Source organism: Salvelinus namaycush, chromosome 33 (assembly GCF_016432855.1).
Source record: "Salvelinus namaycush isolate Seneca chromosome 33, SaNama_1.0, whole genome shotgun sequence".
Classification (NCBI taxonomy): domain Eukaryota; kingdom Metazoa; phylum Chordata; class Actinopteri; order Salmoniformes; family Salmonidae; genus Salvelinus; species Salvelinus namaycush.
Genome location: NC_052339.1, coordinates 23077483 through 23091449, shown reverse-complemented (window position 1 = coordinate 23091449; position 13967 = coordinate 23077483). Strand labels below are relative to the sequence as shown.

General features: G+C 48.4%; 1 protein-coding gene across 5 annotated transcripts in view; it reads left to right on the top strand.

The window, feature by feature from the left end:
* Positions 1–13967, top strand: part of LOC120028102 (brefeldin A-inhibited guanine nucleotide-exchange protein 1-like) — a 112391-nt gene that overhangs the window by 80936 nt on the left and 17488 nt on the right. For all 5 annotated transcript variants that reach the window (XM_038973273.1, XM_038973275.1, XM_038973271.1 and 2 more), the window contains exons 14-21: positions 8611–8812; positions 9262–9373; positions 10198–10403; positions 10627–10711; positions 11028–11193; positions 11900–12180; positions 12691–12849; positions 13101–13245. In XM_038973273.1, the coding sequence (XP_038829201.1) occupies positions 8611–8812; positions 9262–9373; positions 10198–10403; positions 10627–10711; positions 11028–11193; positions 11900–12180; positions 12691–12849; positions 13101–13245 (1356 nt within the window). The remainder of the gene's footprint in view (positions 1–8610; positions 8813–9261; positions 9374–10197; positions 10404–10626; positions 10712–11027; positions 11194–11899; positions 12181–12690; positions 12850–13100; positions 13246–13967) is intronic.

The window sequence follows — 13967 nt, the reverse complement described above, 5'->3', positions numbered from 1 at the left end:
TATGTACCATATTTATAGTCGCTGATGCACGGGGGCATATTGTGCATACATACCTTTTCCTGTAGAATGGTAAAACTATGAGCAAAGGGAAGACGGCCAAGCTATGCCAAGGCTTTACTCTCAGTCAAACCTGCCTGAGGCTACCGTTCATCACTGGGGTTAACTGGGGTTAGAGGGAAGAGTGATATTCATCAATACAGCTATAGCATATTCCCTGAGACAGAAGACTAGCCATTAGCATTCATCAGTAGCCTACAGATTGTACAGACCCTGAGAAGGCTAGCGTTCATCATTATGGCAAGCACATACCCTGAGAAAGAGATCGATGGCTAGCATCCATCAGTGTGGCTAGCCCAGTCAGACCCTGACAGGACAGGCTCTCCCTCAGCAGCACTGAAAGGCTAATATAATACAGGCAGGCTAATACACCAGGGCAGGGCAGGCTAACTCAATACCCGGAACCGGCTGATGAGGAAAAGCCATGGTGCGACAGACAGACCCTCTGTCAGTGCTCCTGGATAAGACCCCTGGCTTGCTTCAGAATGAGCTGAGAGGAATCATTCCTGTTAGATGCTTTATCCAAGTAGGAAAGGAGGGCTCTAATGAAGGGAGGGAAAGAGAGCTTTAACGAAGGCAAGGACAGAGGCAGGGAAGTAGAGGCTCTGAGAGGGGTGCCAGATATCCCCACATATCCCCCTAGAGAGGATCTACAAGGCTAGCCTCAGGCTACCTTCTGGCACTCAGAGAGCTAACTCTACCAAGGCACGGAAGGCAGCTGAACTAACAAACAGCACTACTGGTACAGGGGTTAGGGTTAGTCACCATACAGCTAGTGCCAACTCATTTAGTGACCATGCCGAAGTCACCGTACAGCTAGTGCCAACTTATTTAGTGACCATGCTGAAGTCACCATACAGCTAGTGCCAACTTATTTAGTGACCATGCTGAAGTCACCATACAGCTAGTGCCAACTCATTTAGTGACCATGCCAAAGTCACCATACAGCTAGTGCCAACTCATTTAGTGACCATGCTGAAGTCACCATACAGCTAGTGCCAACTCATTTAGTGACCATGCTGAAGTCACCATACAGCTAGTGCCAACTCATTTAGTGACCATGCCAAAGTCACCATACAGCTAGTGCCAACTCATTTAGTGACCATGCTGAAGTCACCATACAGCTAGTGCAAACTCATTTAGTGACCATGCTGAAGTCACCATACAGCTAGTGCCAACTCATTTAGTGACCATGCTGAAGTAGACAGTATGTCTCGGTATTGGCTGCTGTGACGAGTCTCCTATGCTTTTAGGTTACTTCAAACAAAATATGTTTTTCTGAGTCAGTGAAAGTGCATCCTAATTATGCAATTTTACATGTAGATACTGTAGCTCAGCTAATGCATTGTGTTTCTGAAAACATGTTTTTATATCATTACATAGATAATACCTCTCCACTTTCTCTTAATTTTGGTATTTTCCTCTTTGTTCTCTGGTTGGCTGACTTCACAGGAAGAGCAGGTAATGGCAGAAAGGTGTGGAGTGTTTGGTAGCCTGGTTGCTGTTGCAACAGTAGGAGTCATTGGGGCCTAGATTAGAGGGTGGAGGGGGCTACGGTGGCTGTGATTAGTACTGTGGGTGTTATTTAGATGCCTTATCTACCTTTCATTTGCATAATCTCATGTTACTTGCCTTCAAACGCTGTAGGTTCTGGATAGATTTAGAGTTTTTTTAAGCCAGCTCGGTGTACAATATGGGAAAAAGCCACCGCTGGTTATACTGTACATTGTGATTAGAACTAGTAAACGTTGAAGAGAGCTTTGCTACCTTGGCTGTGCCACCCTCCTCCCTCTAACCTGGCTGTGCCACCCTCCTCCCTCTAACCTGGCTGTGCCACCCTCCTCCTCTTCCCTGGCTGTGCCACCCACCTCCCTCTACCCTGGCTGTGCCACACTCCTCCTCCTCTTCCCTGGCTGTGCCACCCACCTCCCTCTACCCTGGCTGTGCCACCCTCCTCCTCTTCCCTGGCTGTGCCACCCTCCTCCTCTATCCTGGCTGTGCACCCTCCTCTCTATCCTGGATGTGCACCCTCCTCCCTCTACCCTGGCTGTGCCACCCTCCTCCCTCTACCCTGGCTGTGCCACCCACCTCCCTCTACCCTGGCTGTGCCACACTCCTCCTCCTCTTCCCTGGCTGTGCCACCCACCTCCCTCTACCCTGGCTGTGCCACCCTCCTCCTCTTCCCTGGCTGTGCCACCCTCCTCCTCTATCCTGGCTGTGCACCCTCCTCTCTATCCTGGATGTGCACCCTCCTCCCTCTACCCTGGCTGTGCCACCCTCCTCCTCTACCCTGGCTGTGCCACCCTCCTCCCTCTACCATGGCTGTGCCACCCTCCTCCTCTACCTTGGCTGTGCCACCCTCCTCCTCTTCCCTGGCTGTGCCACCCTCCTCCTCTACCCTGGCTGTGCCGCCACCCTCCTCTACCCTGGCTGTGCCACCCTCCTCCTCTACCCTGGCTGTGCCACCCTCCTCCTCTACCCTGGCTGTGCCACCCTCCTCCTCTACCCTGGCTGTGCCACCCTCCTCCTCTACCCTGGCTGTGCCACCCTCCTCTACCCTGGCTGTGCCACCCTCATCTACCCTGGCTCTGCCACCCTCATCTACCCTGGCTGTGCCACCCTCATCTACCCTGGCTGTGCCACCCTCATCTACCCTGGCTGTGCCACCCTCCTCCTCTACCCTGGCTGTGCCACCCTCCTCCTCTACCCTGGCTCTGCCACCCTCCTCCTCTACTCTGGCTCTGCCACCCTCCTCCTCTACCCTGGCTCTGCCACCCTCCTCCTTCTCTACCCTGGCTGTGCCACCCTCCTCCTCATCTACCCTGGCTGTGCCACCCTCCTCCTCTACCCTGGCTGTGCCACCCTCATCTACCCTGGCTGTGCCACCCTCCTCCTCTACCCTGGCTGTGCCACCATCCTCTACCCTGGCTGTGCCACCCTCCTCATCTTCCCTGGCTGTGCCACCCTCCTCATCTTCCCTGGCTGTGCCACCCTCCTCTACCCTGGCTGTGCCACCCTCCTCCTCTACCCTGGCTGTGCCACCCTCCTCCTCTACCTTGGCTGTGCCACCCTCCTCCTCTACCCTGGCTGTGCCACCCTCCTGATCTACCCTGGCTGTGCCACCCTCCTCCTCTACCCTGGCTGTGCCACCCTCCTCCTCTACCCTGGCTGTGCCACCCTCCTCCTCTACCCTGGCTGTGCCACCCTCCTCCTCTACCCTGGCTCTGCCACCCTCCTCCTCTACCCTGGCTCTGCCACCCTCCTCCTCTACCCTGGCTCTGCCACCCTCCTCCTCTACCCTGGCTCTGCCACCCTCCTCCTCTACCCTGGCTGCGCCACCCTCCTCCCTCTACCCTGGCTGTGCCACCCTCCTCCTCATCTACCCTGGCTCTGCCACCCTCCTCCTCTACCCTGGCTCTGCCACCCTCCTCCTCTACCCTGGCTGTGCCACCCTCATCTACCCTGGCTGTGCCACCCTCCTCCTCTACCCTGGCTGTGCCACCCTCATCTACCCTGGCTCTGCCACCCTCCTCATCTACCCTGGCTGTGCCACCCTCATCTACCCTGGCTCTGCCACCCTCCTCCTCTACCCTGGCTCTGCCACCCTCCTCCTCTACCCTGGCTCTGCCACCCTCATCTACCCTGGCTGTGCCACCATCCTCTACCCTGGCTGTGCCACCCTCCTCATCTTCCCTGGCTGTGCCACCCTCCTCCTCTACCCTGGCTGTGCCACCCTCCTCCTCTACCCTGGCTGTGCCACCCTCCTCCTTCTCTACCCTGGCTGTGCCACCCTCCTCCTTCTCTACCCTGGCTGTGCCACCCTCCTCCTTCTCTACCCTGGCTGTGCCACCCTCCTCCTTCTCTACCCTGGCTCTGCCACCCTCCTCCTCTACCCTGGCTCTGCCACCCTCCTCCTCTACCCTGGCTCTGCCACCCTCCTCCTTCTCTACCCTGGCTCTGCCACCCTCCTCCTCTACCCTGGCTCTGCCACCCTCCTCTACCATGTACTCTGCTCTATGAAGTTGTTGAGTGGAGGAAGCACACTGCCAGCTCACATTACCCTGATGGTGTCCTGAATGTTTTAGAGAGTTTCCGATGGGTAATTAGATCCCTTACCAACGTACAATGTGTCTTACAGCCAGACAACCACCATGGACCTGATTCACCCACAGAACAGTAGCATCAGACCTGCCTGTTCTGCCCTGTTCTGTCCCCTCAGGCTACACACACAACACTACCTCCATGTTACAACACTCCCTCCATGTTACAACACTCCCTCCATGTTACACCACTACCTCCATGTTACAACACTCCCTCCATGTTACAACACTACCTCCATGTTACAACACTACCTCCATGTTACAACACTACCTCCATGTTACAACACTACCTCCATGTTACACCACTACCTCCATGTTACAACACTACCTCCATGTTACAACACTCCCTCCATGTTACACCACTACCTCCATGTTACAACACTCCCTCCATGTTACACCACTACCTCCATGTTACAACACTACCTCCATGTTACAACACTCCCTCCATGTTACACCACTACCTCCATGTTACAACACTCCCTTCATGTTACACCACTCCCTCCATGTTACACCACTCCCTCCATGTTACACCACTACCTCCATGTTACAACACTACCTCCATGTTACAACACTCCCTCCATGTTACACCACTACCTCCATGTTACAACACTCCCTTCATGTTACACCACTACCTCCATGTTACAACACTCCCTCCATGTTACACCACTACCTCCATGTTACAACACTCCCTCCATGTTACACCACTACCTCCATGTTACACCACTCCCTCCATGTTACACCACTCCCTTCATGTTACACCACTACCTCCATGTTACAACACTCCCTCCATGTTACACCACTACCTCCATGTTACAACACTCCCTCCATGTTACACCACTACCTCCATGTTACACCACTACCTCCATGTTACAACACTCCCTCCATGTTACACCACTCCCTCCATGTTACAACACTACCTCCATGTTACACCACTCCCTCCATGTTACAACACTCCCTCCATGTTACACCACTCCCTCCATGTTACAACACTCCCTCCATGTTACAACACTCCCTCCATGTTACACCACTCCCTCCATGTTACAACACTCCCTCCATGTTACAACACTCCCTCCATGTTACAACACTCCCTCCATGTTACAACACTCCCTCCATGTTACAACACTCCCTCCATGTTACACCACTCCCTCCATGTTACAACACTACCTCCATGTTACACCACTACCTCCATGTTACAACACTCCCTCCATGTTACACCACTACCTCCATGTTACAACACTCCCTCCATGTTACACCACTCCCTCCATGTTACACCACTCCCTCCATGTTACAACACTACCTCCATGTTACAACACTACCTCCATGTTACACCACTACCTCCATGTTACACCACTCCCTCCATGTTACAACACTACCTCCATGTTACACCACTCCCTCCATGTTACACCACTCCCTCCATGTTACAACACTACCTCCATGTTACACCACTCCCTCCATGTTACACCACTACCTCCATGTTACACCACTACCTCCATGTTACACCACTACCTCCATGTTACACCACTCCCTCCATGTTACACCACTCCCTCCATGTTACACCACTCCCTCCATGTTACAACACTACCTCCATGTTACACCACTACCTCCATGTTACACCACTACCTCCATGTTACAACACTCCCTCCATGTTACAACACTACCTCCATGTTACACCACTCCCTCCATGTTACACCACTCCCTCCATGTTACACCACTACCTCCATGTTACACCACTACCTCCATGTTACACCACTCCCTCCATGTTACACCACTCCCTCCATGTTACACCACTCCCTCCATGTTACACCACTCCCTCCATGTTACACCACTACCTCCATGTTACAACACTCCCTCCATGTTACAACACTCCCTTCATGTTACAACACTCCCTTCATGTTACACCACTACCTCCATGTTACACCACTACCTCCATGTTACACCACTACCTCCATGTTACACCACTACCTCCATGTTACACCACTACCTCCATGTTACACCACTACCTCCATGTTACACCACTACCTCCATGTTACACCACTCCCTCCATGTTACACCACTACCTCCATGTTACACCACTCCCTCCATGTTACAACACTCCCTTCATGTTACAACACTCCCTCCATGTTACAACACTCCCTCCATGTTACAACACTCCCTCCATGTTACAACACTCCCTCCATGTTACAACACTACCTCCATGTTACAACACTACCTCCATGTTACAACACTACCTCCATGTTACAACACTCCCTTCATGTTACAACACTCCCTTCATGTTACAACACTCCCTTCATGTTACACCACTCCCTCCATGTTACAACACTCCCTCCATGTTACAACACTACCTCCATGTTACAACACTACCTCCATGTTACACCACTACCTCCATGTTACAACACTCCCTCCATGTTACAACACTACCTCCATGTTACAACACTCCCTCCATGTTACACCACTCCCTCCATGTTACACCACTCCCTCCATGTTACACCACTCCCTCCATGTTACAACACTCCCTCCATGGTACAACACTCCCTCCATGTTACAACACTCCCTCCATGGTACAACACTCCCTCCATGTTACAACACTACCTTCATGTTACACATACTGTACACTGCTTCATCTGCAGCCTGCCTGGTTTATTAGATAACTGACCTTTTTATTGTCTGTTGTATGCGTGTGCGTGTGTACAGATGTACGATCTTCATTTGATCACCCTTTTGCAGGAAATGTCAAACTTGTAGGAAATGTCAAACTTGTAGTGTATTTGAGGTTAAAAAAGGCTTCTGAAGTTTGTATTTTCCACTTTGACTTAACTTTCCCTTACGAAAAATGTATCAACCCCAAACAAAAATGTACAATAATTATAATCCACATAATAATTCACATTTCCTGTAGCTGCAGAATAAAATTCGTGCTGTAGCAAACTGGCTCAAATTAAGATCCAACGTATGTGTGTGTGTGCAGACAATATACCACCAGACAAAGCCTCTGGTTCATCATGTTGTCTTTCTCTCAGCAGTGCAGTGTCCCTCCCACTATTGCTGAACTCCCCAGAGACCTGGATCTAGAAACTCAAGGCTGAACCCCCCCTACTGGCTAAAAGTTTGATGGAATATACAGTACCAGTCATAAGTTGGGACACACCTACTAATTCCAGGGTTTTCTTTCTTTTTAATATTTTCTACATTGTAGAATAATATTGAATACAGAAGATAGCCCTATTTGGTAAAATACCAAGTCCATATTATGGCAAGAACAGCTCAAATAAGCAAAGAGAAACGACAGTCCATCATTACTTTAAGACATGAAGGTCAGTCAACCTGGAAAATGTCAAGAATTTTGGAAAGGAAGACCCGAAGTTACCTCTGCTGCAGAGGATAAGTTCATTAGAGTTAACTGCACCTCAGATTGCAGCCCAAATAAATGCTTCACAGAGTTCAAGTAACAGACACATTTCAACGTCAACTGTTCAGAGGAGAATCAGGCCTTCACGGTCGAATTGCTGCAAAGAAACCACTACTAAAGGACACCAATAAGAAGAAGAGACTTGCTTGGGCCAAGAAACACAAGCAATGGACATTAAACCAGTGGAAATCTGTCCATTGGTCTGATGAGTCCAAATTGGAGATTTTTGGTTCCAACCGCCATGTCTTTGTGAGATGCAGAGTAGGTGAACGGATGATCTCTGCATGTGTGGTTCCCACCGTGAAGCATGGAGGAGGAGGTGTGATTGTGTGGGGGTGCTTTGCTGGTGACACTGTCTGTGATTTATTTAGAATTCAAGGCACACTTAACCAGCATGGCTACCACAGCATTTTGCAGCGATATGCCATCCTATCTGGTTTGCGCTTAGTGGGACTACCATTTGTTTTTCAACAGAACAATGACCTAAAACACACCTCCAGGCTGTGTAAGGGCTATTTGACCAAGGAGAGTGATGGAGTGCTGCATCAAATTACCTGGCCTCCACAATCACCCGACCTCAACCCAATTGAGATGGTTTGGGAAGAGTTGGACTGCAGAGTGAAGCAAAAGCAGCCAACAAGTGCTCAGCATATGTGGAAACTCCTTCAAGACGGTTGGAAAAGCATTCCAGGTTAAGGTGGTGAGTGAATGCCAAGAGTGTGCAAAGCTGTCATCAAGGCAAAGGGTGGCTACTTTGAAGAATCTCACTTTTTTGGTTACTTCATGATTCCGTATGTGTTATTTCATAGTTTGGATGTCTTCACTATTATTTTACAATATAGAAAATAGTAAAAATAAAGAAAAACCCTTGAATGAGTAGGTGTATCCAAACTTTTGACTGGTACTGTATGTTTCAATTGAAAACGTTTAGTGTTGGCTTGCCTGGCTGTGCTGGATTGCTGATTGCGTTGGGGTCCTAACACCAACTACGGTTTTTACTCATCTCTCTCAGACCATTGATTGTTCAATGTTCTTCTCCCTCCCCAGGTCAGGAGAAGCCCTCGGAGCAGGAGACCAATGAGACAAAGGCCCCAGAGACCATCAACCGCTACGGAAGCATCAACTCCCTGGACTCCACAGCCTCGTCGGGCATCGGGAGCTACAGTACACAGATGTCAGGGACAGACAACCCAGAGCAGTTTGAGGTTCTCAAACAACAGAAGGAGATCATTGAGCAGGGCATCGACCTGTAAGCCAGACTAGTGCTGCTATGCTGTATACCTGAATATATTAATCTTATCCTATATAGACAGCTGAATATATTCACCTTATCCTGTATAGACAGCTGAATATATTAACCTTATCCTGTATAGACAGCTGAATATATTCACCTTATCCTGTATAGACAGCTGAATGTATTCACACCCAGGGGTGCACAACTCCAGTCCTTCTAGTGAGGGAAGTTGTCCTGTTTGTTGTCTTAGTTTTAATTTCTCCATGGCACTTAATTGATCAATTAATGCCATTGATTAATTTGCCAATTATGAATGAGTTAGTTACTGTAATTAGGACAACATATAAATGATAGACTATGGCTCTGGATGGCAACTTCCTTCTCCACCTTAGTAAGCATACTATAGTAAGCATACTGTAGTAAGCATACTGTAGCACTGTCTTTGTTCTCTTCACCGTGTTCAGGTTCAACAAGAAACCAAAGAGGGGTGTCCAGTACCTCCAGGAGCAAGGTATGCTGGGAACCACCCCGGAGGACCTCGCTCAGTTCCTGCACCAGGAGGAGAGGCTGGACTCGGTAAAGAACCTTTTTAAATCTGTTTACCCAATCTACTTCAGTTATCTGCATTTCATTTGACTTGTGTGGATCCAAATAAACCCACTCTACCTCATTCAGCTCTGTGCTCTCTGAACCTTTCACCTTTTAACCTGTACATTGTGATTTAGTAGTGTAGAGTGGTTATTGCGAATGTAACAGCTCATAGGGGATCTGGGTGGTAAATACACGAATACCCATTCTAGCTCATTAAACTCTAGGTTTACACAGTTCTCTCTCTCATCCGGCCTCCACACAGCTGCAGGCCCAGAGCAGAACACATCCATCCCATAGAAACACCAAGGCTCTTAGCTCCTAATGCTGAACCGCCAGCATTATCATCCCACTCCAAGATGATTCCTACGTCCTCCACCGAGCGCACATCAATTTATATTTTAACGAGTGAAGCACTCTCCCGGTTGATTGGCTGGCCTCGGGGGGGTTCGGTTCGGTGATAATCGGCATTAAAGTGTGTTCATAACATCTGCTTTGGAACAAGAGGCCCTCAAACAGCTAGCCAGAGAGACTAGTCTGACAGCACTGGGAGAGAACATAGTCCTTTCCTCTCAGTTGGCTGTGCCTCTGAGGGAAAGGAGATGCTTGTTAGGACAATATGTGTTAATTGGCTTCCAATGTGTAGCACATGCATTAAAGAGTCAAGCGAGTAAGCTGTTTTTCTATAACACTCAATATTTATTGATTGAACTCAATGTCATTGCATCGACCTCTTCCCTTTCTCTGTACCCTCGCTCTCTCTCTCTCTATCTCTCTGTCTCTCTCGCTCTCTCTCACATCCTACCTCTCAGACTCAGGTGGGTGAGTTCCTGGGGGACAATGATCGCTTCAATAAAGAGGTCATGTATGCCTATGTGGACCAGATGGACTTCCAAGGCAAGGACTTTGTCTACGCTCTCAGAACGTTCCTCGAGGGCTTCCGTCTCCCGGGAGAGGCTCAGAAGATCGACAGGCTCATGGAGAAATTCGCTGCGAGATACCTAGAATGCAACCAGGGGTGAGTGTGGAGTGGAGTGGAGTGTACTAGTCTGGGTATTATGGATTCGTAGACTTAGAAGAAGACTTCATTTGTGATGTCAAGCACATTCAAGGACATTGAATGTCAGGAGTCAAATTGCTCTCTATTATCAAGTCAGTGCATTTACTAAATATTGTGTTGTCTATGCATCAATTCTTTATTCATCTCTATGTTTATCCTCTTCTCTCTCTCCTCTCTTCAGACAAACCGAGTTTGCGAGTGCAGACACTGCGTACGTCCTTGCCTACTCAATCATTATGTTGACAACAGACCTTCATAGTCCGCAGGTAAGACTGCAGCCGGAGCCAGTTTCTGGGAAGATGAACTGACAGAAACAATCACCTCAGCTGCGTTTAGAAGACATTTATCCATGGCAGACACACAGGGAAAGCAATGCTAGCTGTTGCAGACAGACAGGCAAATAGGCAGACAGACAGGCAGACATACAGACAGGCAGACATACAGGCAAATAGACAGGCAGGCAGGCAGAGATGCAGGCAGGCAGACAGATAAACAGACAAATAGGCCGGTGCAGAGAGACAGACAGACAGGCTGGCAGACAGACAGGTTATGGTAATACATCTCATATTTTACTTTTCAAAGGTGAAGAACAAGATGACTAAAGAGCAATACATCAAGATGAACAGAGGGATCAACGACAGCAAGGATCTACCGGAGGAATATCTGTCTGCCATCTACGACGAGATCGCAGGGAAGAAGATCGCTATGAAGGAGACCAAGGAAATTACTCTGAAATCCAACAAGCACAGTGCGTATCTCTGTCCCTCTGTGTCTGCCAGCACAACTATGTCATTACAGACTGAAATTGAGCGTGTCAAATATGATTTTGTTCAGACGTCAAGACGTGAAATGCCTATTTTGCGGCGTAATGGATCTTTCTCAAGTATTCAGCTTTAGATGTAACCGACGAGAGTCATTTTATCTGATATCTTTGTGGAGATCGTAGAATTCTCATCACAATCAAAGAGATATAAAGGGGATTAAGATATAGTTTCATTAGATTGTATTACTGATCTGTGGAAAAGTTTGATATAGTCTCGGTTGTTCAATGGGAAAGTTTATGAGTGGATTATTTCCAGTTATAAACTGGGTGGTTAGAGCCCTGAATGCTGATTGGCTGAAAGCTGTGGTATATCAGACCGTATACCACGGGTATGACAAAACATTTATTTTTACTGCTCTAATTATGTTGGTAACCAGTTTATAACAGCAATAAGGCACCTCAGGGGGTTGTGATATATGACAAATATACCACGGCTAAGGGCTGTATCCAGGCACATCCAGGCTTTTGTTCAAGTGGCTTCCTCTCGTCTCCTCTATGATATGCACTGATCTGAAAATATAGGCAAAAGCTAAATGGAGGAAGCCTTTAATCTGATCCTGGATCAGGTGTAGCCAAAAATAAGCAGAGACTGTTTGTTGATGTTTTTGCTTTACCTCTATTCCTGGATCAGGTGTGGCCAGTGAGAAGCAGAGGCGGCTGCTGTATAATGTAGAGATGGAGCAGATGGCTAAGACAGCCAAGGCCCTGATGGAGGCAGTCAGTCACGTCCAGGCTCCCTTCACCAGCGCCACCCACCTGGAGCACGTCAGACCCATGTTTAAGCTGGCCTGGACCCCGTTCCTAGCAGCCTTCAGTGTGGGCCTCCAGGACTGTGACGACACTGAGGTGGCTTTTCTCTGTCTGGAGGGAATACGCTTTGCCATCCGGATAGCCTGCATCTTCACCATACAGGTAATCTAGTTAGCACGCTAACACTGTATGTGTTCAAATGGTGTGTTTCCCAAATATTATTGTATTGTATTTCTTAATTTTTTTGGGCAGGGACAATGTACCACAACACATACATCCCAGAGTATAGGAAGTGATGCGTTGGACCACATTTGGCTGACAGCTCATTTACATTCACATTCGCCAGGCAGCTGAACATATAAACATGACCACATTATGTACAAACAGACATTTCAACTCATTGATCTTATAACATACAGACACTTTACGACAGAAATCAACACATTTCACATACATCATAGAAACAACATTTCTGTGGGACCTGATAATATTTGTACAACACCTATTAACAATAATAAAAACTGCACCGCCCAGTTATTATACCTATTTAGATTATACGGGTTTGTGTCTTTGTATGTCTCGGCATGATCTAAAACTTTATGGAGAGAGTAAAGCAGTACTGTCTTCTTCTCTCTCTCTCTCTCTCTCTCTCTCTCTCTCTCTCACACACAGCTGGAGCGGGATGCGTACATCCAGGCCCTGGCACGGTTCACCCTGCTCACAGCCAGCTCTGGCATCACTGAGATGAAGCAGAAGAACATCGACACCATCAAGACTCTCATCACCGTCGCCCACACAGACGGAAACTACCTGGGCACCTCCTGGCACGAGGTCTGGACCCGCTGCCCACTTTTCATCTCATTGTTCAGTCTAGTAATCAGTAGTAGCTGTTATAGTATCACTGTCAGTATTGCTGTCCTACGCTATATTGCATCATTTTGTCTCCATTTTGTTTATTTTGATATGGAACCGATGTGATAAATATGTTTCTCTGTCAACTAATTAAGGCTAATGAGTGGATATATCTGTGCAAATGAATGAATAAATAAGTGAATGTATGGGTGCCCCCCACCCCCCTACAGATAATGAAGTGTATCAGTCAGTTGGAGCTGGCCCAGCTGATCGGGACGGGGGTGAAGGCCAGGTACATCTCAGGAACGGTTCGGGGGAAAGAGGGCTTCATCACCAGCACCAAGGAGCAGAGCAACGATGAATACCTGGGCCTGGGTCAGTGCTTTTCACTTTAATACATGTTCTGCTTCTAAACTGGTTAAATAAACGGTAGTTAACAAGCAGGTGATGTGCTTGACTCTGGAGATGCTTGACTCTGGAGATGCTTGACTCTGGAGATGCTTGACTCTGGAGATGCTTGACTCTGGAGATGCTTGACTCTGGAGATGCTTGACTCTGGAGATGCTTGACTCTGGAGATGCTTGACTCTGGAGATGCTTGACTCTGGAGATGCTTGACTCTGGAGATGCTTGACTCTGGAGATGCTTGACTCTGGAGATGCTTGACTCTGGAGATGCTTGACTCTGGAGATGCTTGACTCTGGAGATGCTTGACTCTGGAGATGCTTGACTCTGGAGATGCTTGACTCTGGAGATGCTTGACTCTGGAGATGCTTGACTCTGGAGATGCTTGACTCTGGAGATGCTTGGTAATATGCTTGACTCTGGAGATGCTTGACTCTGGAGATGCTTGACTCTGGAGATGCTTGACTCTGGAGATGCTTGACTCTGGAGATGCTTGACTCTGGAGATGCTTGACTCTGGAGATGCTTGACTCTGGAGATGCTTGGTAATATGCTTGACTCTGGAGATGCTTGACTCTGGAGATGCTTGACTCTGGAGATGCTTGACTCTGGAGATGCTTGGTAATATGCTTGACTCTGGAGATGCTTGACTCTGGAGATGCTTGACTCTGGAGATGCTTGACTCTGGAGATGC